This window comes from Oncorhynchus nerka, linkage group LG22 (assembly GCF_034236695.1).
Source record: "Oncorhynchus nerka isolate Pitt River linkage group LG22, Oner_Uvic_2.0, whole genome shotgun sequence".
Lineage (NCBI taxonomy): Eukaryota > Metazoa > Chordata > Actinopteri > Salmoniformes > Salmonidae > Oncorhynchus > Oncorhynchus nerka.
This window is the reverse complement of record NC_088417.1, coordinates 7,013,098-7,037,233: the sequence shown is the minus strand read 5'-3', so window position 1 is coordinate 7,037,233 and position 24,136 is coordinate 7,013,098. Positions and strand designations below refer to the sequence as shown.

At 47.8% G+C, this 24,136-nt stretch overlaps 1 protein-coding gene across 1 annotated transcript in view; it reads right to left on the bottom strand.

Annotated features, from left to right (window-relative positions):
* The window catches only part of LOC115127600 (nuclear receptor coactivator 2-like), a 352,732-nt gene that overhangs the window by 91,060 nt on the left and 237,536 nt on the right, over window positions 1-24,136 (bottom strand). The window contains exons 13-17 of the mRNA XM_065006881.1: window positions 23,718-23,957; window positions 20,839-20,944; window positions 19,305-19,503; window positions 9,872-10,169; window positions 9,402-9,550 (exon numbers count right to left, since the gene is read on the bottom strand). Of these exons, the coding sequence (XP_064862953.1) occupies window positions 9,402-9,550; window positions 9,872-10,169; window positions 19,305-19,503; window positions 20,839-20,944; window positions 23,718-23,957 (992 nt within the window). The remainder of the gene's footprint in view (window positions 1-9,401; window positions 9,551-9,871; window positions 10,170-19,304; window positions 19,504-20,838; window positions 20,945-23,717; window positions 23,958-24,136) is intronic.

Genomic DNA, 24,136 nt, shown 5'->3' with positions numbered 1-24,136 from the left:
TACCATTCCCCAGTCTGTGTTCTCTACCATTCCCCAGTCTGTGTTCTCTACCATTCCCCAGTCTGTGTTCTCTACCATTCCCCAGTCTGTGTTCTCTACCATTCCCCAGTCTGTGTTCTCTACCATTCCCAGTCTGTGTTCTCTACCATTCCCAGTCTGTGTTCTCTACCATTCCCCAGTCTGTGTTCTCTACCATTCCCCAGTCTGTGCCATTCCCCAGTCTGTACCATTCCCCAGTCTGTGTTCTGTACCATTCCCCAGTCTGTGTTCTGTACCATTCCCCAGTCTGTACCATTCCCCTGTCTCTACCATTCCCCAGTCTCTACCATTCCCCAGTCTGTACCATTCCCCAGTCTGTACCATTCCCCAGTCTGTGTTCTCTACCATTCCCCAGTCTGTGTTCTCTACCATTCCCCAGTCTGTGTTCTCTACCATTCCCCAGTCTGTGTTCTCTACCATTCCCCAGTCTGTGTTCTCTACCATTCCCCAGTCTGTGTTCTCTACCATTCCCCAGTCTGTGTTCTCTACCATTCCCCAGTCTGTACCATTCCCCAGTCTGTGTCCTGTACCATTCCCCAGTCTGTGTTCTGTACCATTCCCCAGTCTGTGTTCTGTACCATTCCCCAGTCTGTGTTCTCTACCATTCCCCAGTCTGTGTTCTCTACCATTCCCCAGTCTATGTTCTCTACCATTCCCCAGTCTGTGTTCTCTACCATTCCCCAGTCTGTACCATTCCCCAGTCTGTGTTCTCTACCATTCCCCAGTCTGTGTTCTCTACCATTCCCCAGTCTGTGTTCTCTACCATTCCCCAGTCTGTGTTCTCTACCATTCCCCAGTCTGTACCATTCCCCAGTCTGTGTCCTGTACCATTCCCCAGTCTGTGTTCTGTACCATTCCCCAGTCTGTGTTCTGTACCATTCCCCAGTCTGTGTTCTCTACCATTCCCCAGTCTGTGTTCTCTACCATTCCCCAGTCTGTGTTCTCTACCATTCCCCAGTCTGTGTTCTCTACCATTCCCCAGTCTGTGTTCTCTACCATTCCCCAGTCTGTACCATTCCTCAGTCTGTGTTCTCTACCATTCCCCAGTCTGTGTTCTCTACCATTCCCCAGTCTGTGTTCTCTACCATTCCCCAGTCTGTACCATTCCCCAGTCTGTACCATTCCCCAGTCTGTGTTCTCTACCATTCCCCAGTCTGTGTTCTGTACCATTCCCCAGTCTGTACCATTCCCCTGTCTCTACCATTCCCCAGTCTGTACCATTCCCCAGTCTGTACCATTCCCCAGTCTGTGTTCTGTACCATTCCCCAGTCTGTGTTCTCTACCATTCCCCAGTCTGTGTTCTCTACCATTCCCCAGTCTGTGTTCTCTACCATTCCCCAGTCTGTGTTCTCTACCATTCCCCAGTCTGTGTTCTCTACCATTCCCCAGTCTGTGTTCTCTACCATTCCCCAGTCTGTACCATTCCCCAGTCTGTGTCCTGTACCATTCCCCAGTCTGTGTTCTGTACCATTCCCCAGTCTGTGTTCTGTACCATTCCCCAGTCTGTGTTCTCTACCATTCCCCAGTCTGTGTTCTCTACCATTCCCCAGTCTGTGTTCTCTACCATTCCCCAGTCTGTGTTCTCTACCATTCCCCAGTCTGTACCATTCCCCAGTCTGTGTTCTCTACCATTCCCCAGTCTGTGTTCTCTACCATTCCCCAGTCTGTGTTCTCTACCATTCCCCAGTCTGTGTTCTCTACCATTCCCCAGTCTGTACCATTCCCCAGTCTGTGTCCTGTACCATTCCCCAGTCTGTGTTCTGTACCATTCCCCAGTCTGTGTTCTGTACCATTCCCCAGTCTGTGTTCTCTACCATTCCCCAGTCTGTGTTCTCTACCATTCCCCAGTCTGTGTTCTCTACCATTCCCCAGTCTGTGTTCTCTACCATTCCCCAGTCTGTGTTCTCTACCATTCCCCAGTCTGTGTTCTCTACCATTCCCCAGTCTGTGTTCTCTACCATTCCCCAGTCTGTGTTCTCTACCATTCCCCAGTCTGTGTTCTCTACCATTCCCCAGTCTGTGTTCCCCAGTCTGTGTCCTGTACCATTCCCCAGTCTGTGTTCTGTACCATTCCCCAGTCTGTGTCCTGTACCATTCCCCAGTCTGTGTTCTGTACCATTCCCCAGTCTGTGTTCTCTACCATTCCCCAGTCTGTGTTCTCTACCATTCCCAGTCTGTGTTCTCTACCATTCCCCAGTCTGTGTTCTCTACCATTCCCCAGTCTGTGTTCTGTACCATTCCCCAGTCTGTGTTCTGTACCATTCCCCAGTCTGTGTTCTCTACCATTCCCCAGTCTGTACCATTCCTCAGTCTGTGTTCTCTACCATTCCCCAGTCTGTGTTCTGTACCATTCCCCAGTCTGTGTTCTCTACCATTCCCCAGTTTGTACCATTCCCCAGTCTGTGTTCTCTACCATTCCCCAGTCTGTGTTCTCTACCATTCCCAGTCTGTGTTCTCTACCATTCCCCAGTCTGTACCATTCCCCTGTCTCTACCATTCCCAGTCTGTGTTCTCTACCATTCCCCAGTCTGTGTTCTCTACCATTCCCCAGTCTGTGTTCTGTACCATTCCCCAGTCTGTGTTCTCTACCATTCCCCAGTCTGTGTTCTCTACCATTCCCCAGTCTGTGTTCTCTACCATTCCCCAGTCTGTGTTCTCTACCATTCCCCAGTCTGTGTTCTCTACCATTCCCCAGTCTGTGTTCTCTACCATTCCCCAGTCTGTGTTCTGTACCATTCCCCAGTCTGTGTTCTCTACCATTCCCCAGTCTGTGTTCTCTACCATTCCCCAGTCTGTGTTCTCTACCATTCCCCAGTCTGTACCATTCCCCAGTCTGTACCATTCCCCAGTCTGTGTTCTCTACCATTCCCCAGTCTGTGTTCTGTACCATTCCCCAGTCTGTGTTCTGTACCATTCCCCAGTCTGTGTTCTCTACCATTCCCCAGTCTGTGTTCTCTACCATTCCCCAGTCTGTGTTCTCTACCATTCCCCAGTCTCTACCATTCCCCAGTCTCTACCATTCCCCAGTCTGTACCATTCCCCAGTCTGTGTTCTCTACCATTCCCCAGTCTGTGTTCTCTACCATTCCCCAGTCTGTGTTCTCTACCATTCCCCAGTCTGTGTTCTCTACCATTCCCCAGTCTGTGTTCTCTACCATTCCCCAGTCTGTGTTCTCTACCATTCCCCAGTCTGTGTTCTGTACCATTCCCCAGTCTGTGTTCTGTACCATTCCCCAGTCTGTGTTCTGTACCATTCCCCAGTCTGTGTTCTCTACCATTCCCCAGTCTGTGTTCTCTACCATTCCCCAGTCTGTGTTCTCTACCATTCCCCAGTCTGTGTTCTCTACCATTCCCCAGTCTGTGTTCTCTACCATTCCCCAGTCTGTACCATTCCTCAGTCTGTGTTCTCTACCATTCCCCAGTCTGTGTTCTCTACCATTCCCCAGTCTGTGTTCTCTACCATTCCCCAGTCTGTACCATTCCCCAGTCTGTACCATTCCCCAGTCTGTGTTCTGTACCATTCCCCAGTCTGTGTTCTGTACCATTCCCCAGTCTGTACCATTCCCCTGTCTCTACCATTCCCCAGTCTGTACCATTCCCCAGTCTGTGTTCTCTACCATTCCCCAGTCTGTGTTCTGTACCATTCCCCAGTCTGTGTTCTCTACCATTCCCCAGTCTGTGTTCTCTACCATTCCCCAGTCTGTGTTCTCTACCATTCCCCAGTCTGTGTTCTCTACCATTCCTCAGTCTGTGTTCTCTACCATTCCTCAGTCTATGTTCTGTACCATTCCCATGTCTGTGTTCTGTACCATTCCCCAGTCTGTGTTCTCTACCATTCCCCAGTCTGTGTTCTGTACCATTCCCATGTCTGTGTTCTGTACCATTCCCCAGTCTGTGTTCTCTACCATTCCCCAGTCTGTGTTCTCTACCATTCCTCAGTCTGTGTTCTCTACCATTCCCCAGTCTGTGTTCTCTACCATTCCCCAGTCTGTGTTCTCTACCATTCCCCAGTCTGTGTTCTCTACCATTCCCCAGTCTGTGTTCTGTACCATTCCCAGTCTGTGTTCTCTACCATTCCCCAGTCTGTACCATTCCCCAGTCTGTGTTCTCTACCATTCCCCAGTCTGTGTTCTGTACCATTCCCCAGTCTGTGTTCTCTACCATTCCCCAGTCTGTGTTCTGTACCATTCCCCAGTCTGTGTTCTGTACCATTCCCCAGTCTGTGTTCTGTACCATTACCCAGTCTGTGTTCTGTACCATTCACCAGTCTGTACCATTCCCCAGTCTGTGTTCTCTACCATTCCCCAGCCTGTGTTCTCTACCATTCCCCAGTCTGTACCATTCCCCAGTCTGTGTTCTGTACCATTCCCCAGTCTGTGTTCTGTACCATTCCCCAGTCTGTGTTCTGTACCATTCCCCAGTCTGTGTTCTCTACCATTCCCCAGTCTGTGTTCTCTACCATTCCCCAGTCTGTGTTCTCTACCATTCCCCAGTCTGTGTTCTGTACCATTCCCCAGTCTGTGTTCTCTACCATTCCCCAGTCTGTGTTCTCTACCATTCCCCAGTCTGTGTTCTCTACCATTCCCCAGTCTGTGTTCTGTACCATTCCCCAGTCTGTGTTCTCTACCATTCCCCAGTCTGTGTTCTGTACCATTCCCCAGTCTGTGTTCTGTACCATTCCCCAGTCTGTGTTCTGTACCATTCCCCAGTCTGTGTTCTCTACCATTCACCAGTCTGTACGATTCCTCAGTCTGTGTTCTCTACCATTCCCCAGTCTGTGTTCTCTACCATTCCCCAGTCTGTGTTCTCTACCATTCCCCAGTCTGTACCATTCCCCAGTCTGTACCATTCCCCAGTCTGTGTTCTGTACCATTCCCCAGTCTGTGTTCTGTACCATTCCCCAGTCTGTGTTCCCCTGTCTCTACCATTCCCCAGTCTCTACCATTCCCCAGTCTGTACCATTCCCCAGTCTGTACCATTCCCCAGTCTGTGTTCTCTACCATTCCCCAGTCTGTGTTCTCTACCATTCCCCAGTCTGTGTTCTCTACCATTCCCCAGTCTGTGTTCTCTACCATTCCCCAGTCTGTGTTCTCTACCATTCCCCAGTCTGTGTTCTCTACCATTCCCCAGTCTGTACCATTCCCCAGTCTGTGTCCTGTACCATTCCCCAGTCTGTGTTCTGTACCATTCCCCAGTCTGTGTTCTCTACCATTCCCCAGTCTGTGTTCTCTACCATTCCCCAGTCTGTGTTCTCTACCATTCCCCAGTCTGTTCTCTACCATTCCCAGTCTGTGTTCTCTACCATTCCCCTGTCTGTACCATTCCCCAGTCTGTGTTCTCTACCATTCCCCAGTCTGTGTTCTCTACCATTCCCCAGTCTGTGTTCTCTACCATTCCCCAGTCTGTGTTCTCTACCATTCCCCAGTCTGTACCATTCCCCAGTCTGTGTCCTGTACCATTCCCCAGTCTGTGTTCTGTACCATTCCCCAGTCTGTGTTCTGTACCATTCCCCAGTCTGTGTTCTGTCTTCCCCATTCCCATTCCCCAGTCTGTGTTCTCTACCATTCCCCAGTCTGTGTTCTCTACCATTCCCCAGTCTGTGTTCTCTACCATTCCCCAGTCTGTGTTCTCTACCATTCCCCAGTCTGTGTTCTACCATTCCCCAGTCTGTGTTCTCTACCATTCCCCAGTCTGTACCATTCCCCAGTCTGTGTCCTGTACCATTCCCCAGTCTGTGTCCTGTACCATTCCCCAGTCTGTGTCCTGTACCATTCCCCAGTCTGTGTCCTGTACCATTCCCCAGTCTGTGTTCTCTACCATTCCCCAGTCTGTGTTCTCTACCATTCCCCAGTCTGTGTTCTCTACCATTCCCCAGTCTGTGTTCTCTACCATTCCCCAGTCTGTGTTCTCTACCATTCCCCAGTCTGTGTTCTGTACCATTCCCCAGTCTGTGTTCTGTACCATTCCCCAGTCTGTGTTCTCTACCATTCCCCAGTCTGTACCATTCCTCAGTCTGTGTTCTCTACCATTCCCCAGTCTGTGTTCTGTACCATTCCCCAGTCTGTGTTCTCTACCATTCCCCAGTTTGTACCATTCCCCAGTCTGTGTTCTCTACCATTCCCCAGTCTGTGTTCTCTACCATTCCCCAGTCTGTGTTCTCTACAATTCACCAGTCTGTACCATTCCCCTGTCTCTACCATTCCCCAGTCTGTACCATTCCCCAGTCTGTGTTCTCTACCATTCCCCAGTCTGTGTTCTGTATCATTCCCCAGTCTGTGTTCTCTACCATTCCCCAGTCTGTGTTCTCTACCATTCCCCAGTCTGTGTTCTCTACCATTCCCCAGTCTGTGTTCTCTACCATTCCCCAGTCTGTGTTCTCTACCATTCCCCAGTCTGTGTTCTCTACCATTCCCCAGTCTGTGTTCTGTACCATTCCCCAGTCTGTGTTCTCTACCATTCCCCAGTCTGTGTTCTCTACCATTCCCCAGTCTGTGTTCTCTACAATTCACCAGTCTGTACCATTCCCCAGTCTGTACCATTCCCCAGTCTGTGTTCTCTACCATTCCCCAGTCTGTGTTCTGTACCATTCCCCAGTCTGTGTTCTGTACCATTCCCCAGTCTGTGTTCTCTACCATTCCCCAGTCTGTGTTCTCTACCATTCCCCAGTCTGTGTTCTCTACCATTCCCCAGTCTCTACCATTCCCCAGTCTCTACCATTCCCCAGTCTGTACCATTCCCCAGTCTGTGTTCTCTACCATTCCCCAGTCTGTGTTCTCTACCATTCCCCAGTCTGTGTTCTCTACCATTCCCCAGTCTGTGTTCTCTACCATTCCCCAGTCTGTGTTCTCTACCATTCCCCAGTCTGTGTTCTCTACCATTCCCCAGTCTGTGTTCTGTACCATTCCCCAGTCTGTGTTCTGTACCATTCCCCAGTCTGTGTTCTGTACCATTCCCCAGTCTGTGTTCTCTACCATTCCCCAGTCTGTGTTCTCTACCATTCCCCAGTCTGTGTTCTCTACCATTCCCCAGTCTGTGTTCTCTACCATTCCCCAGTCTGTGTTCTCTACCATTCCCCAGTCTGTACCATTCCTCAGTCTGTGTTCTCTACCATTCCCCAGTCTGTGTTCTCTACCATTCCCCAGTCTGTGTTCTCTACCATTCCCCAGTCTGTACCATTCCCCAGTCTGTACCATTCCCCAGTCTGTGTTCTGTACCATTCCCCAGTCTGTGTTCTCTACAATTCCCCAGTCTGTACCATTCCCCTGTCTCTACCATTCCCCAGTCTGTACCATTCCCCAGTCTGTGTTCTGTACCATTCCCCAGTCTGTGTTCTGTACCATTCCCCAGTCTGTGTTCTCTACCATTCCCCAGTCTGTGTTCTCTACCATTCCCCAGTCTGTGTTCTCTACCATTCCTCAGTCTGTGTTCTCTACCATTCCTCAGTCTGTGTTCTCTACCATTCCTCAGTCTATGTTCTGTACCATTCCCATGTCTGTGTTCTGTACCATTCCCCAGTCTGTGTTCTCTACCATTCCCCAGTCTGTGTTCTGTACCATTCCCATGTCTGTGTTCTGTACCATTCCCCAGTCTGTGTTCTCTACCATTCCCCAGTCTGTGTTCTCTACCATTCCTCAGTCTGTGTTCTCTACCATTCCCCAGTCTGTGTTCTCTACCATTCCCCAGTCTGTGTTCTCTACCATTCCCCAGTCTGTGTTCTCTACCATTCCCCAGTCTGTGTTCTGTACCATTCCTCAGCCTGTGTTCTCTACCATTCCCCAGTCTGTACCATTCCCCAGTCTGTGTTCTCTACCATTCCCCAGTCTGTGTTCTGTACCATTCCCCAGTCTGTGTTCTCTACCATTCCCCAGTCTGTGTTCTGTACCATTCCCCAGTCTGTGTTCTGTACCATTCCCCAGTCTGTGTTCTGTACCATTACCCAGTCTGTGTTCTGTACCATTCACCAGTCTGTACCATTCCCCAGTCTGTGTTCTCTACCATTCCCCAGCCTGTGTTCTCTACCATTCCCCAGTCTGTACCATTCCCCAGTCTGTGTTCTGTACCATTCCCCAGTCTGTGTTCTGTACCATTCCCCAGTCTGTGTTCTCTACCATTCCCCAGTCTGTGTTCTCTACCATTCCCCAGTCTGTGTTCTCTACCATTCCCCAGTCTGTGTTCTGTACCATTCCCCAGTCTGTGTTCTCTACCATTCCCCAGTCTGTGTTCTCTACCATTCCCCAGTCTGTGTTCTCTACCATTCCCCAGTCTGTGTTCTGTACCATTCCCCAGTCTGTGTTCTCTACCATTCCCCAGTCTGTGTTCTGTACCATTCCCCAGTCTGTGTTCTGTACCATTCCCCAGTCTGTGTTCTGTACCATTCCCCAGTCTGTGTTCTCTACCATTCACCAGTCTGTACCATTCCCCAGTCTGTGTTCTCTACCATTCCCCAGCCTGTGTTCTCTACCATTCCCCAGTCTGTGTTCTCTACCATTCCACAGTCTGTGTTCTGTACCATTCCCCAGTCTGTACCATTCCCCAGTCTGTGTTCTCTACCATTCCCCAGTCTGTGTTCTGTACCATTCCCCAGTCTGTGTTCTGTACCATTCCCCAGTCTGTACCCTGTACCATTCCCCAGTCTGTACCATTCCCCAGTCTGTGTTCTCTACCATTCCCCAGTCTGTGTTCTGTACCATTCCCCAGTCTGTGTTCTGTACCATTCCCCAGTCTGTGTGTGTTTTGTGTGTGTGTCTGTTTTGTGTGTGTTTTGTGTGTGTTTTGTGTGTGTGTGTGTGTGTGTGTTTTGTGTGTGTTCTGTGTGTGTTGTGTGTGTGTGTGTGTGTGTTCTGTGTGTGTTGTGTGTGTGTGTGTTGTGTGTGTGTGTTTGTGTGTGTGTGTGTATGTGTGTGTTCTGTGTGTGCTTTGTGTTTTGTCTGCGTTTGTGTGTGTTCTGTGTGTGTGTTCTGTGTGTGTGTGTTCTGTGTGTGTCTGTTTTGTGTGTGTATGTTTTGTGCGTGTGTGTGTGTTTTGTGTGCGTGTGTTGTGTGTTCTGTGTGTGTTCTGTGTGTGTGTGTTCTGTGTGTGTGTGTTCTGTGTGTGTTCTGTGTGTTCTGTGTGTGTGTTCTATGTGTGTGTGTGTGTTCTGTGTGTGTGTGTTCTGTGTGTGTGTGTTCTATGTGTGTGTGTGTGTTCTGTGTGTTCTATGTGTGTGTGTGTGTGTGTGTGTGTTCTGTGTGTGTGTGTTCAGTGTGTGTGTGTGTGTGTGTGTGTGTGTGTTCAGTGTGTGTGTTCTGTCTGTGTGTGTGTGTGTGTGTGTGTTCAGTGTGTGTGTTCTGTCTGTCTGTCTGTCTGTCTGGGTGCCTGTTGTACCTGTAACCGGTGCTGCAGCTGTAACCTCAGTGTATTAGGCTGGTTAGGAACCACCCCTTGGGGCCTCAGCCCCGGTCGTTGCTGCATCCTCATGATGGGGTATCCTGGTCTGGGGCTCATCTGGCCAGCCATAGGGTGGAAGCCTTGCCCTGTGGGTAGAAGTGTGTGTGGGGGGGGTCCATTCAGTTGAGAATCACAATTACTCTGAGCCAAGGTAACAATCATAAAAAATGTAAAAGTTGTAATTTTCTCATGTCTCTCTGAAGCAACAACATAGTGATGTTCAGAATATCAAATCGCAATAACATGTAGAATCGTGATATACAACCGCAATACGGATTGAATCGTGATATACAATCGCAATACGGATTGAATCGTGATATACAATCGCAATACGGATTGAATCGTGATCCGCCGTAACGTGATAATATTGAATTGTGAACTCCCTGATTGCCAATTCCCAGCCCTACCTGTGGGGTCCTGCACGGGTCTGCCGGACCCAGGGTCGTGGTATCCTCTCTGGGCTAGATGGGAGCCTGGTGGGGGGTCCTGCATGGGTCTGCCGGACCCAGGGTCGTGGTATCCTCTCTGGGCTAGATGGGAGCCTGGTGGGGGGTCCTGCATGGGTCTGCCGGACCCAGGGTCGTGGTATCCTCTCTGGGCTAGATGGGAGCCGGGTGGGGGGTCCTGCTGGCCGTACACTGGAGGCTTCTGGTCCAACAACATGGACGGGTCTGAAGAGAACTGGTCCTGATCTACAGACTGACCCTGGAGAAAGACAGGAGACGAGAGGATACGATGTATTTAGACAGAAAATAGACAAGAGAAAATAAAGAACGGGAGCAGAGCAATGGAGGCTCCACCGAGGAGGACGGGGAGGACCATCCTCCTCAGTGAATTTCATAAATAAATATATTTTTTAATGAATTTAAAAAGTTATCCTTTTTAGGCACTAAATATATTCAGGTCACCAAATAATTTATAACACACTGTTTTGCAATGAAGGTCTACAATAGCCTCAACAGCACTCTGTAGGGTAGCACCATGGTGTAGCCAGAGGACAGGTAGCTTCCGTCCTCCTCTGGGTACATTGACTTCAATACAAAACCTAGGAGGCGTGTGGTTCTCACCCCCTTCTATAGACTTACACAGTAATTATGACAACTTCCGGAGGACATCCTCCAACCTATCAGAGCTCTTGCAGCATGAACTGACATGTTGTCCACCCAATCAAAGGATCATAGAATGAATCTAGTAATGAAAGCATAATCTACAGCTAGCTAGCATTGCAGTGCATAACACGTGGAGAGTAGTTGATTCAAAGAGAAAGACAATAGTTGAACAGTTTGAACAAATACATTTCTTCAAAAATGAAGGAGAAGCAAAAGGAGAGAGATTGTATTTTCTTTTCACTTTCAGTTTCACTTACTTAGCTAGCAAACGCAGCTAGCTAGTTTAGCTTACTGAAACAACCTGCTCAAGCAGAGGGATGCTATATTAGCTAGCTGGCTATAACAGAGGGATGCTATGTTAGCTAGCTAACTATAACAGAGGGATGCTATGTTAGCTAGCTAGCTATAACAGAGGGATGCTATGTTAGCTAGTTGGCTATAACAGAGGGATGCTATGTTAGCTAGCTGGCTATAACAGAGGGATGCTATGTTAGCTAGCTGGCTATAACAGAGGGATGCTATGTTAGCTAGCTGGCTATAACAGAAGGATGCTATGTTAGCTAGCTGGCTATAACCGAGGGATGCTATGTTAGGTAGCTGGCTATAACAGAGGGATGCTATGTTAGCTAGCTGGCTATAACCGAGGGATGCTATGTTAGCTAGCTGGCTATAACAGAGGGATGCTATGTTAGCTAGCTGGCTATAACAGAGGGATGCTATGTTAGCTAGCTGGCTAGACCAGAGGGATCCTATGTTAGCTAACTTTGGTGCGAAAAGTGCAAATCAATCCCAGGACAGCAAAGGACCTTGTGAAGATGCTGGAGGAAACGGGTACAAAAGTATCTATATCCACAGTAAAATGAGTCCTATATCGACATAACCTGAAAGGCCGCTCAGCAAGGAAGAAGCCACCGTTCCAAAACCCCCATAAAAAAGAAAGACTACGGTTTGCAACTGCACATGGGGACAAAGATCGTACTTTTTGGAGAAATGTCCTCTGGTCTAATGAAACAAAAATAGAACTGTTTGGCCATAATGACCATCGTTATGTTTGGAGGAAAAAGGGGGAGGCTTGCAAGCCGAAGAATACCATCCCAACTGTGAAGCGCGGGGGTGGCAGCGTCATGTTGTGGGGGGCTTTGCTGCAGGAGGGACTGGTGCACTTCACAAAATAGATGGCATCATGAAGGAAGAAAAGTATGTGGATATATTGAAGCAACATCTCAAGACATCAGTCAGGAAGTTAAATGGGTCTTCCAAGTGAACAATGACCCCAAGCATACTTCCAAAGTCGTGGCAAAATGGCTTAAGGACAACAAAGTCAAGGTATTGGAGTGGCCATCACAAAGCCCTGACCCCAATCCTATAGAACATTTGTTGGCAGAACCGAAAAAGCGTGTGCGAGCAAGGTCTACAAACCTGACTCAGTTACACCAGCTCTGTCAGGAGGAATGGGCTAAAATTCACACAACTTATTGTGGGAAGCTTGTGGAAGGCTACTCAAAACGTTTGAGCCAAGTTAAATCATTTAAAGGCAATGCTACCAAATACTAATTGAGTGTATGTAAACTTCTGACCCACTGGGAATGTGATGAAAGAAATAAAAGCTGAAATAAATAATTCTCTCTACTATTATTCTGACATTTCACATTCTTAAAATAAAGTGGTGATCCTAAGTGACCTAAAACATGGAGTTTTTACTAGGATTACATGTCAGAAATTGTTAAAAAACGGAGTTTAAATGTATTTGGCTAAGGTGTATGTAAACTTCCGACTTCAACTGTACAGCTGGTGTTCATTGAAGTCCACAAGAGAAGGGAACAGGTGACAGGAAGAGAGCGCATCGATCCGAGAAGGAATACAACGTGGCTGCTATGAATGTGAACTGTGTATTCATTCTGCCTATTCTGTTGAATTTTATTTTTTCTTAAACGGACGCAAACGGAACGAAACGGGGATAAACATACCTGAATTTGTCCAATAGAAACTCTCGTTTGCAACTGTTGGACTAATGATTAGACTCTAGATCAGCTAGATGCAGGCAAGAGGTGATACTGTTGGACTAATGATTACACCCTAGGTCAGCTAGATGCAGGCAAGAGGTGATACTGTTGGACTAATGATTTACACCCTAGATCAGCTAGATGCAGGCAAGAGGTGATACTGTTGGACTAATGATTTACACCCTAGATCAGCTAGATGCAGGCAAGAGGTGATACTGTTGGACTAATGATTAGACTCTAGATCAGCTAAAGTGTCACCTAAACCTTTTCTGTCGACCTGTGTACCCCTACGTTGTAAACTGTCATTCATAGTGTAGGTTAATAAGGCCGTGCACATGAAAATATATTTTGGAGTCCTCCCTCATCTTAAACAGCACTGACCTCCACAGGTGCACAAATAACCAGTGGTCCTCCCCAAGTTCCCAGGCCGTCATTATGTAATTTTTTTATTTCACCTTTATTTAACCAGGTAGGCTAGTTGAGAACAGGTTCTCATTTGCAACTGCGACCTGGCCAAGATAAAGCATAGCAGTGTGAACAGACAACACAGAGTTACACATGGAGTAAACAATTAACAAGTCAATAACACAGTAGAGAAAAAATGGGAGTCTATATACAATGTGTGCAAAAGGCATGAGGAGGTAGGCGAATAATTACAATATTGCAGATTAACACTGGAGTGATAAATTATCAGATGGTCATGTACAGGTAGAGATATTGGTGTGCAAAAGAGCAGAAAAGTAAATAAATAAAAACTGTGGGGATGAGGTAGGTGAAAATGGGTGGGCTATTTACCAATAGATTATGTACAGCTGCAGCGATCGGTTAGCTGCTCAGATAGCTGATGTTTGAAGTTGGTGAGGGAGATAAAAGTCTCCAACTTCAGCGATTTTTGCAATTCGTTCCAGTCACAGGCAGCAGAGTACTGTATGAGGTGAATGAGGTGTTGACTTTAGGGATGATCAATGAGATACACCTGCTGGAGCGCGTGCTACGGATGGGTGTTGCCATCGTGACCAGTGAGCTGAGATAAGGCGGAGCTTTGCCTAGCATGGCCTTGTAGATGACCTGGAGCCAGTGGGTCTGGCGACGAATATGTAGCGAGGGCCAGCCGACTAGAGCATACAAGTCGCAGTGGTGGGTAGTATAAGGTGCTTTAGTGACAAAACGGATGGCACTGTGATAAACTGCATCCAGTTTGCTGAGAAGAGTGTTGGAAGCAATTTTGTAGATGACATCGCCGAAGTCGAGGATCGGTAGGATAGTCAGTTTTACTAGGGTAAGCTTGGCAGCGTGAGTGAAGGAGGCTTTGTTGCGGAATAGAAAGCCGACTCTTGATTTGATTTTCGATTGGAGATGTTTGATATGGGTCTGGAAGGAGAGTTTGCAGTCTAGCCAGACACCTAGGTACTTATAGGTGTCCACATATTCAAGGTCGGAACCATCCAGTGTGGTGATGCTAGTCGGGCAAGCGGGTGCAGGCAGCGATCGGTTGAAAAGCATGCATTTGGTTTTACTAGCGTTTAAGAGCAGTTGGAGGCCACGGAAGGAGTGTTGTATGGCATTGAAGCTCGATTGGAGGTTAGATAGCACAGTGTCCAATGACGGGCCGAAAGTGTATAGAATGGTGTCGTCTGCGTAGAGGTGGATCATGGAATCGCCCGCAGCAAGAGCAACATCATTGATATACACAGAGAAAAGAGTCGGCCCGAGAATTGAACCCTGTGGCACCTCCATAGAGACTGCCAGAGGACCGGACAACATGCCCTCCGATTTGACACACTGAACTCTGTCTGCAAAGTAATTGGTGAACCAGGCAAGGCAGTCATCCGAAAAACCGAGGCTACTGAGTCTGCCGATAAGAATATGGTGATTGACAGAGTCGAAAGCCTTGGCAAGGTCGATGAAGACGGCTGCACAGTACTGTCTTTTATCGATGGCGGTTATGATGTCGTTTAGTACCTTGAGTGTGGCTGAGGTGCACCCGTGACTGGCTCGGAAACCCGATTGCATAGCGGAGAAGGTACGGTGGGATTCGAGATGGTCAGTGACCTGTTTGTTGACTTGGCTTTCGAAGACCTTAGATAGGCAGGGCAGAATGGATATAGGTCTGTAACAGTTTGGGTCCAGGGTGTCTCCCCTTTGAAGAGGGGGATGACTGCGGCAGCTTTCAATCCTTGGGGATCTCAGATGATATGAAAGAGAGGTTGAACAGGCTGGTAATAGGGGTTGCGACAATGGCGGCGGATAGTTTCAGAAATAGAGGGTCCAGATTGTCAAGCCCAGCTGATTTATACGGGTCCAGGTTTTGCAGCTCTTTCAGAACATCTGCTATCTGGATTTGGGTAAAGGAGAACCTGGAGAGGCTTGGGCGAGGAGCTGCAGGGGGGCCGGAGCTGTTGGCCGAGGTAGGAGTAGCCAGGCGGAAGGCATGGCCAGCCGTTGAGAAATGCTTGTTGAAGTTTTCGATAATCATGGATTTGTCGGTGGTGACCGTGTTCCCTAGCCTCAGTGCAGTGGGCAGCTGGGAGGAGGTGCTCTTGTTCTCCATGGACTTCACAGTGTCCCAGAACGTTTTGGAGTTGGAGCTACAGGATGCAAACTTCTGCCTGAAGAAGCTGGCCTTAGCTTTCCTGACTGACTGCGTGTATTGGTTCCTGACTTCCCTGAACAGTTGCATATCGCGGGGACTGTTCGATGCTATTGCAGTCCGCCACAGGATGTTTTTGTGCTGGTCGAGGGCAGTCAGGTCTGGAGTGAACCAAGGGCTGTATCTGTTCTTAGTTCTGCATTTTTTTACGGAGCATGCTTATCAGAAACTTTCTGTCCAAAAATGATGCAGAAAAATGAATCCATGCTTTTGTCACTTCTAGGTTAGACTACTGCAATGCTCTATTTTCCGGCTACCCGGATAAAGCACTAAATAAACTTCAGTTAGTGCTAAATACGGCTGCTAGAATCCTGACTAGAACCAAAAAATTTGATCATATTACTCCAGTGCTAGCCTCTCTACACTGGCTTCCTGTCAAAGCAAGGGCTGATTTCAAGGTTTTACTGCTAACCTACAAAGCATTACATGGGCTTGCTCCTACCTATCTCTCTGATTTGGTCCTGCCTTACCTACCTACACGTACGCTACGGTCACAAGACGCAGGCCTCCTAATTGTCCCTAGAATTTCTAAGCAAACAGCTGGAGGCAGGGCTTTCTCCTATAGAGCTCCATTTTTATGGAACGGTCTGCCTACCCATGTCAGAGACGCAAACTCGGTCTCAACCTTTAAGTCTTTACTGAAGACTCATCTCTTCAGTGGGTCATATGATTGAGTGTAGTCTGGCCCAGGAGTGGGAAGGTGAACGGAAAGGCTCTGGAGCAACGAACCGCCCTTGCTGTCTCTGCCTGGCCGGTTCTACTCTTTCCACTGGGATTCTCTGCCTCTACCCTGTTACGGGGGCTGAGTCACTGGCTTACTGGGGCTCTCTCATGCCGTCCCTGGTGGGGGTGCGTCACCTGGGTGGGTTGATTCACTGTTGTGGTCAGCCTGTCTGGGTTGGCGCCCCCCCCTTGGGTTGTGCCGTGGCGGAGATCTTTGTGGGCTATACTCGGCCTTGTCTCAGGATGGTAAGTTGGTGGTTGAAGATATCCCTCTAGTGGTGTGGGGGCTGTGCTTTGGCAAAGTGGGTGGGGTTATATCCTTCCTGTTTGGCCCTGTCCGGGGGTGTCCTCGGATGGGGCCACAGTGTCTCCTGACCCCTCCTGTCTCAGCCTCCAGTATTTATGCTGCAGTAGTTTATGTGTCGGGGGGCTAGGGTCAGTTTGTTATATCTGGAGTACTTCTCCTGTCCTATTCGGTGTCCTGTGTGAATCTAAGTGTGCGTTCTCTAATTCTCTCCTTCTCTCTTTCTTTCTCTCTCTCGGAGGACCTGAGCCCTAGGACCATGCCCCAGGACTACCTGACATGATGACTCCTTGCTGTCCCCAGTCCACCTGGCCATGCTGCTGCTCCAGTTTCAACTGGCCTGGGCCCTAGGACCCTGTCCCAGGACTACCCGACATGATGACTCCTTGCTGTCCCCAGTCCACCTGGCCATGCTGCTGCTCCAGTTTCAACTGTTCTGCCTTACTATTATTCAACCATGCTGGTCATTTATGAACATTTGAACATCTTGGCCACGTTCTGTTATAATCTCCACCCGGCACAGCCAGAAGAGGACTGGCCACCCCACATATGCTCTCTCTAATTCTCTCTTTCTTTCTCTCTCTCGGAGGACCTGAGCCCTAGGACCGTGCCCCAGGACTACCTGACATGATGACTCCTTGCTGTCCCCAGTCCACCTGACTGTGCTGCTGCTCCAGTTTCAACTGTTCTGCCTTATTATTATTCGACCATGCTGGTCATTTATGAACATTTGAACATCTTGGTCATGTTCTGTTATAATCTCTACCCGGCACAGCCAGAAGAGGACTGGCCACCCCACATAGCCTGGTTCCTCTCTAGGTTTCTTCCTAGGTTTTGGCCTTTCTAGGGAGTTTTTCCTAGCCATCGTGCTTTTACACCTGCATTGTTTGCTGTTGGTTTTAGGCTGGGTTTCTGTACAGCACTTTGAGATATCAGCTGATGTACGAAGGGCTATATAAATACATTTGATTTGATTTGATTTATCTAATATGGTGAGGAAGTTACTCTTAAAGAATGACCAGGCATCCTCAACTGACGGGATGAGGTCAATGTCCTTCCAGGATACCCGGGCCAGGTCGATTAGAAAGGCCTGCTCACAGAAGTGTTTTAGGGAGCGTTTGACAGTGATGAGGGGTGGTCGTTTGACTGCGGCACCGTAGCGGATACAGGCAATGAGACAGTGGTCGCTGAGATCCTGGTTGAAGACAGCGGAGGTGTATTTGGAGGGCCAGTTGGTCAGGATGACGTCTATGAGGGTGCCCTTGCTTACAGAGTTAGGGTTGTACCTGGTGGGTTCCTTGATGATTTGTGTGAGATTGAGGGCATCTAGCTTAGATTGTAGAACTGCCGGGGTGTTAAGCATATCCCAGTTTAGGTCACCTAACAGAACAAACTCAGAAGCTAGATGGGGGGCAATCAATTCACAAATGGTGTCCAGGGCACAGCTGGGAGCTGAGGGGGGTCGGTAAGAATTAGTTCTTAACTGACTTGTCTAGTTAAATACACATTTCATTAGATCATTATTCCTGTCTGTATAAAGTGGAATAACATATTTCAAAATACTACACGAGAGAGCATGATTTAGCGGTGGATCGTTTTACATCACAAAGTACAAAAAGGAATTTTGTTAGCAACACACAGCAAATAGCCTATCAAACAGCTGACTGTTGAGTTGAGGCTGTCAGTGAAAACACATCTAAAATAATCCCAGACCAAATATTCCAAAAAGCATAGCGGGGAAAACACAAAAGACAAAGAACAAAAAAACGATCTGTCTTTAGTTATCAAAATTCTCAACTCCCAAATTGAGTTGACAGTAGGCCTACAGCCCATCTTATTGGCCCATAGCCCTGGTGAGTGTGTACACTCAGTCTTTATCATTGGCTTAGGGCAATATAACTTCCTCCTTCAGGCTAGATGATGTCACATAACTTCCTCCATCAGGCTAGATGATGTCACATAACTTCCTCCTTCAGGCTAGATGATGTCACATAACTTCCTCCTTCAGGCTAGATGATGTCACATAACTTCCTCCATCAGGCTAGATGATGTCACATAACTTCCTCCTTCAGGCTAGATGATGTCACATAACTTCCTCCTTCAGGCTAGATGATGTCACATAACTTCCTCCTTCAGGCTAGATGATGTCACATAACGTCTTCCTTCAGACTAGATGATGTCACATAACTTCCTCCTTCAGACTAGATGATGTCACATAACTTCCTCCTTCAGGCTAGATGATGTCACATAACTTCCTCCTTCAGGCTAGATGATGTCACATAACTTCCTCCTTCAGGCTAGATGATGTCACATAACTTCCTCCTTCAGGCTAGATGATGTCACATAACTTCCTCCTTCAGGCTAGATGATGTCACATAACTTGCTCCTTCAGGCTAGATGATGTCACATAACTTCCTCCTTCAGGCTAGATGATGTCATCTGGTAAAGTTTCTCCTTTTCGCAGGCTGAGATTATATCATACGGTTAGATTCAAGACCAGGTTGTTGTTTTTTCGCCTGCAGAGTACTTTTTTGTGGTATTGCATTAAAGATTGTGCTGGTCTGTCTCCATTCATGTTGTGTCGTAGAATTGCATGAATTGTGTTTACTAAAAAAAGCCTGATCTTCTCGGATACTCTAGCCGGGGCTGAGCTCCTAATGTGTCTCTAGCCGGGGCTGAGCTCCGAATGAGTCTCTAGCCGGGGCTGAGCTCCAAATGAGTCTCTAGCCGGGGCTGAGCTCCTAATGTGTCTCTAGCCGGGGCTGAGCTCCGAATGAGTCTCTAGCCGGGGCTGATGAAAAAATAGCTTCCCCAAACTCTAAACTCTATGGGAACAGAGGAGAGACAGAGGAGGAGAAATAGACTGTATAGGCCTAGATGACAAAAAGAAGGACAACTCTAGTGACAGGTGAGTGTCCCCAGAGAGAAGAAGAGAAGAGAGATAGAAGAGAGGGATCAGAGATGGAGGAATGGACTGATCTGTCACAGAGTAGTTAAGAGAGAGGGATATTAATAGATGAAAAACACTACACAGTGATTGCTGAATCGTACCTGTCCCATCAGAGTAGGTATCCCCAGGGCTCTGTCTATCTCCTCCAGGCCATCAAAGTCCTTCAGCACTGTGTAGAGCTGTGACATGAGAGCCCCCTCATCACTAGAACCCCCCTCACCAGGACCCCCAGTCCCCTGCCCCCCGGGCCCCGGACCCCCACACAACACCTCCTCCTCTTGCTGGGGGGCATACACAGACCTGGAGAGGAAGAGATGGTGGGGAGGAGAGGGGAGGGAGGGAGATGAAGAGAAGGGGAGGGAGGGGAAGAGAAGGGGAGGGGGATGAAGAGAAGGGGGGAGGAGAGGGGAGGGAGGGAGATGAACAGAAGGGGAGGGAGGGAAGGGGAACAGAGAGGGAGAGGAAGAGAAGGGGGAGGAGAGGGGAGGGAGGGAGATGAAGAGAAGGGGAGGGAGAGGAAGAGAAGGGGGAGGAGAGGGGAGGGAGGGAGATGAACAGAAGGGGAGGGAGGGAAGGGGAACAGAGGAGGGGTTGGAAAGAAGGGGGAGAGGGAGAGAAGGGGGAGGGGGAGAGGGAGAGAAGGGGAGAGGGAGAGGAAGAGAAGGGGAGGGTGGAGAGGGGAGGGGGAAGAGGGGGAAGAGGGAGAGAAGGGGTGGAAGGTTAAATGACCATAAGTTATTTTAACCACTTCTCTGTGCTGTAGTTAACTGATCCAAACCGTTTTAAAGTGGTTAGTCTGAACTATAAGAGTTGCTCCAGCGCCGACAGACAACGGTTCTGGTAAAGGAAGGATGTGGCAGGTTCTGGTAAAGGAAGGATGTGTGGCAGGTTCTGGTAAAGGAAGGATGTGTGGCAGGTTCTGGTATGGTGTGTGACAGGTTCTGGTACAATGTGTGACAGGTTCTGGTAAAGGAAGGATGTGGCAGGTTCTGGTAAAGGAAGGATGTGTGGCAGGTTCTGGTAAAGTGTGTGACAGGTTCTGGTACGGTGTGTGACAGGTTCTGGTACAATGTGTGACAGGTTCTGGTACAATGTGTGACAGGTTCTGGTACGGTGTGTGACAGGTTCTGGTAAAGTGTGTGACAGGTTCTGGTACAGGTTCTGGTAAAGTGTGTGACAGGTTCTGGTAAAGTGTGTGACAGGTTCTGGTACAGGTTCTGGTACAGTGTGTGACAGGTTCTGGTACAGTGTGTGACAGGTTCTGGTACAGGTTCTGGTACAGTGTGTGACAGGTTCTGGTACAGTGTGTGACAGGTTCTGGTACAGTGTGTGACAGGTTCTGGTAAAGTGTGTGACAGGTTCTGGTACAGGTTCTGGTAAAGTGTGTTACAGGTTCTGGTACAGGTTCTGGTAATGTGTGTGACAGGTTCTGGTAAAGTGTGTGACAGGTTCTGGTACAGTGTGTGACAGGTTCTGGTACAGGTTCTGGTACGGTGTGTGACAGGTTCTGGTACGGTGTGTTACAGGTTCTGGTACAGGTTCTGGTACAGTAGCTGCAGTAGTGATTGTAGGACAGAGGCCCGTGTAAAGTAGTCTCATGTAGTGTCCAGTAGAGTAGTACGGAGGGCTGCTTACCTGTTCTGGTTGAAGGCCTCAATTGGTATCATGCTGTCCGGCCATGGAGCCGTCTGATTGGGTGGAGCCTGTTGCTGGGAGAACTGGTGGGTCCGCATGCCCATCTCTTTAAAGAGAGAGAAATTCAAATAATATAACTTTATTAACCCCATGGCTATCTATATAGAGAGAAATTCAAATAATATAACTTTATTTACCCCATGGCTATCTATATATAGATTCAAATAATTTAACTTTATTAACCTCATGCCCATCTATATATAGAGAGTTTCAAATAATATAACTTTATTAACCTTCATGCCCATCTCTCTCTTTCTCTCTCTATGTATATATATATATATAGGAAGGTTCAAATTAATATAACTTTATTAACCCCATGCCCATCTATTTTGAGAGAGATTCAAATAATATAACTTTATTAACCCCATGGCTATCTATATATAGATTCAAATAATTGAACTTTATTATTTTAACCTACATGCCCATCTATATATATAGAGAGATTCAAATTAATATAACTTTATTAACCCACATGTTCATTTCTGTTAGAGATTCAAATTAATATACACTACATGGCCAAAAGTATGTGGACACCCCTTCAAATGAGTGGATTTGGCTATTTCAGCCACACCCGTTGCTGACAGGTGTATAAAATCTAGCACACAGCCATGCAATCTCCATAGACAAACATTGTCAGTAGAATGGCCTTACTGAAGAGCTCAGTGACTTTTCAAAGTGGCACTGTCATAGGATGCCACCTTTCCAACAAGTCAGTTCTTCAAATTTCTGCCCTGCTAGAAACGCGTTCTCTGGAGTGATGAATCACGCTTCACCATCTGGCAGTCCGAGTGTAGAATCTGGGTTTGGCGGATGCCAGGAGAACGCTACCTGCCCGAATGCATAGAGACAACTGTAAAGTTTGGTGGAGGAGGAATAATGGTCTGGGGCTGTTTTTCATGGTTCGGGCCCCTTAGTTCCAGTGAAGGGAAATCTTAATGTTACAGCATACAATGACATTCTAGATGATTCCGTGCTTCCAACTTTGTGGCAACAGTTTGGGGAAGGCCCTTTCCTGTTTCAGCATGACAGTGCCCCCGTGCACAAAGCAAGGTCGAGATCAATGTGGAAGAACTTGACTGGCCTGCACAGAGCCCTGACCTCAACCCCATCAAACACCTTTGGGATGAATTGGAACATCGACTGCGAGCCAGGCTAATCTCCCAGCATCAGTGCCCAACCTCACTAATGCTCTCGTGGCTGAATGGAAGCAAGTCCCCGCAGCAATGTTCCAACATCTAGTGGAAAGCCTTCCCAGAAGAGTGGAGGCTGTTATAGCAGTAATGTTCCAACATCTAGTGGAAAGCCTTCCCAGAAGAGTGGAGACTGTTATAGCAGCAATGTTCCAACATCTAGTGGAAAGCCTTCCCAGAAGAGTGGAGGCTGTTATAGCAGTAATGTTCCAACATCTAGTGGAAAGCCTTCCCAGAAGAGTGGAGGCTGTTATAGCAGCAAAGGGGAAATTCCCAAAGAGTGGATATTAATGACCATGATTTTGGAATGAGATGTTCCAACATCTAGTGGAAAGCCTTCCCAGAAGGAGGTGTCCACATACTCTTGGAAAGCCTTCCCAGAAGTGTACCATTTCCAACATTAACCCCATGCCCATCTTCTTCTATGGACAGAGATTCAAATGAATATAAAGCTTTATTAACCCCAAAGGGGGAACCAACTCCATATCTCCATTTTTGGAAGAGATTCAAATGAATATAACTTTATTAACCCCATGCCCATCTCTTTATGGACAGAGATTCAAATGAATATAACTTTATTAACCCCATGCCCATCTATATAGAGAGAGATTCAAATAATATAACTTTATTAACCCCATGCCCATCTATATAGAGAGAGATTCAAATAATATAACTTTATTAACCCCATGCTATCTATAGAGATTCAAATAATATAACTTTATTAACCCCATGCCCATCTCTTTATGGACAGATTCAAATTAATATAACTTTACTAACCCTATACTCATCTCTTTAGAGAGAAATGTTCAAATGAATATAACTTTATTAGAGAGAGACATTAAAATGTATATATAACTTTATTAACCCCATGCCCAAACCAGACTGAGCTACTCGAGATAGGTAAGTTGCCTAGTGGTTAGAGTGTAGAGGTGGCCTAGTGGTTAGAGTGTAGAAGAGGCAGGTAGCCTAGTGGTTAGAGTGTAGAGGTGGCAGGTAGCCTAGTGGTTAGAGTGTAGAGGTGGCAGGTAGCCTAGTGGTTAGAGTGTAGAGGTGGCAGGTAGCCTAGTGGTTAGAGTGTAGAGGTGGTAGGGTAGTCTAGTGGTTAGAGTGTAGAGGAGGCAGGTAGCCTAGTGGTTAGAGTGTAGAGGAGGCAGGTAGCCTAGTGGTTAAGAGTGTTGGACCAGTAACTGAAAGGTTGCTGGATCGAATCCCCGAGCTGACAAGGTAAACATGTTGTTCTGCCCCTGAACAGGCAGTTAACCCACTGTTCCCCGGTAGGCCGTCATTGTAAATAAGAATTTGTTCTTAATTGACTTGTCTAGTTAAATCAAGGTTAGACAGTGTATCAGGGTGTATCAGGCTGTTGTTCCTCTGACTGGCCAGCAGGTGTCAGCTTTATCCCAACATCCAAAAACTTTTATTTTTCAAAACTACTACTGTACTTCTACATGCTGAAAATGAATATCAATAAATTGGTTTCCATTGACAACACAAATATGTTACATCAATTGGTGGTTCCCCAAGCACAATGATAAGAAACACTGATCTGTGAAGTGGATAGACCATGACAAATATATATTCTAGAGCAACCCTGGCATAGAACTAGAAATTATAGATATACAGTCTCACCGTTGGCCATCATCTGCGACTGCAGCATCTGCCTGGGTGCAGGTCCTGGTAGACTGCTGGGTCTCATGAGGCCCCCGGGGCCTCCAGGGTTGGGCCCCATACGGCTGTGCATCGTCCCCTGCTGACCTGGGGCCCCAGGAGGAGGGACCGAGGCTGAACCGCTCTGACCCGGGCCCTCAGGACCCCAACCCCCTTCCTCCTGCTGGTGCTGCATGCCCTGCCGAGGACCCCTCACTAGACCTGGGGGGGTAGACGGGGTAGACGGGGGGTAGACGGAAGGAGGGAGAGAGAGATCACGTGAGTGAGTAAATGTGTGGGGAGTGTCAGAGGGAAAAAGTGAGGGACAACAATATACCGCCCATCTACAAGGACAGAAGTCAACATCATTTTGTTTACACCTCCCCCATTTGGTCGTTTTC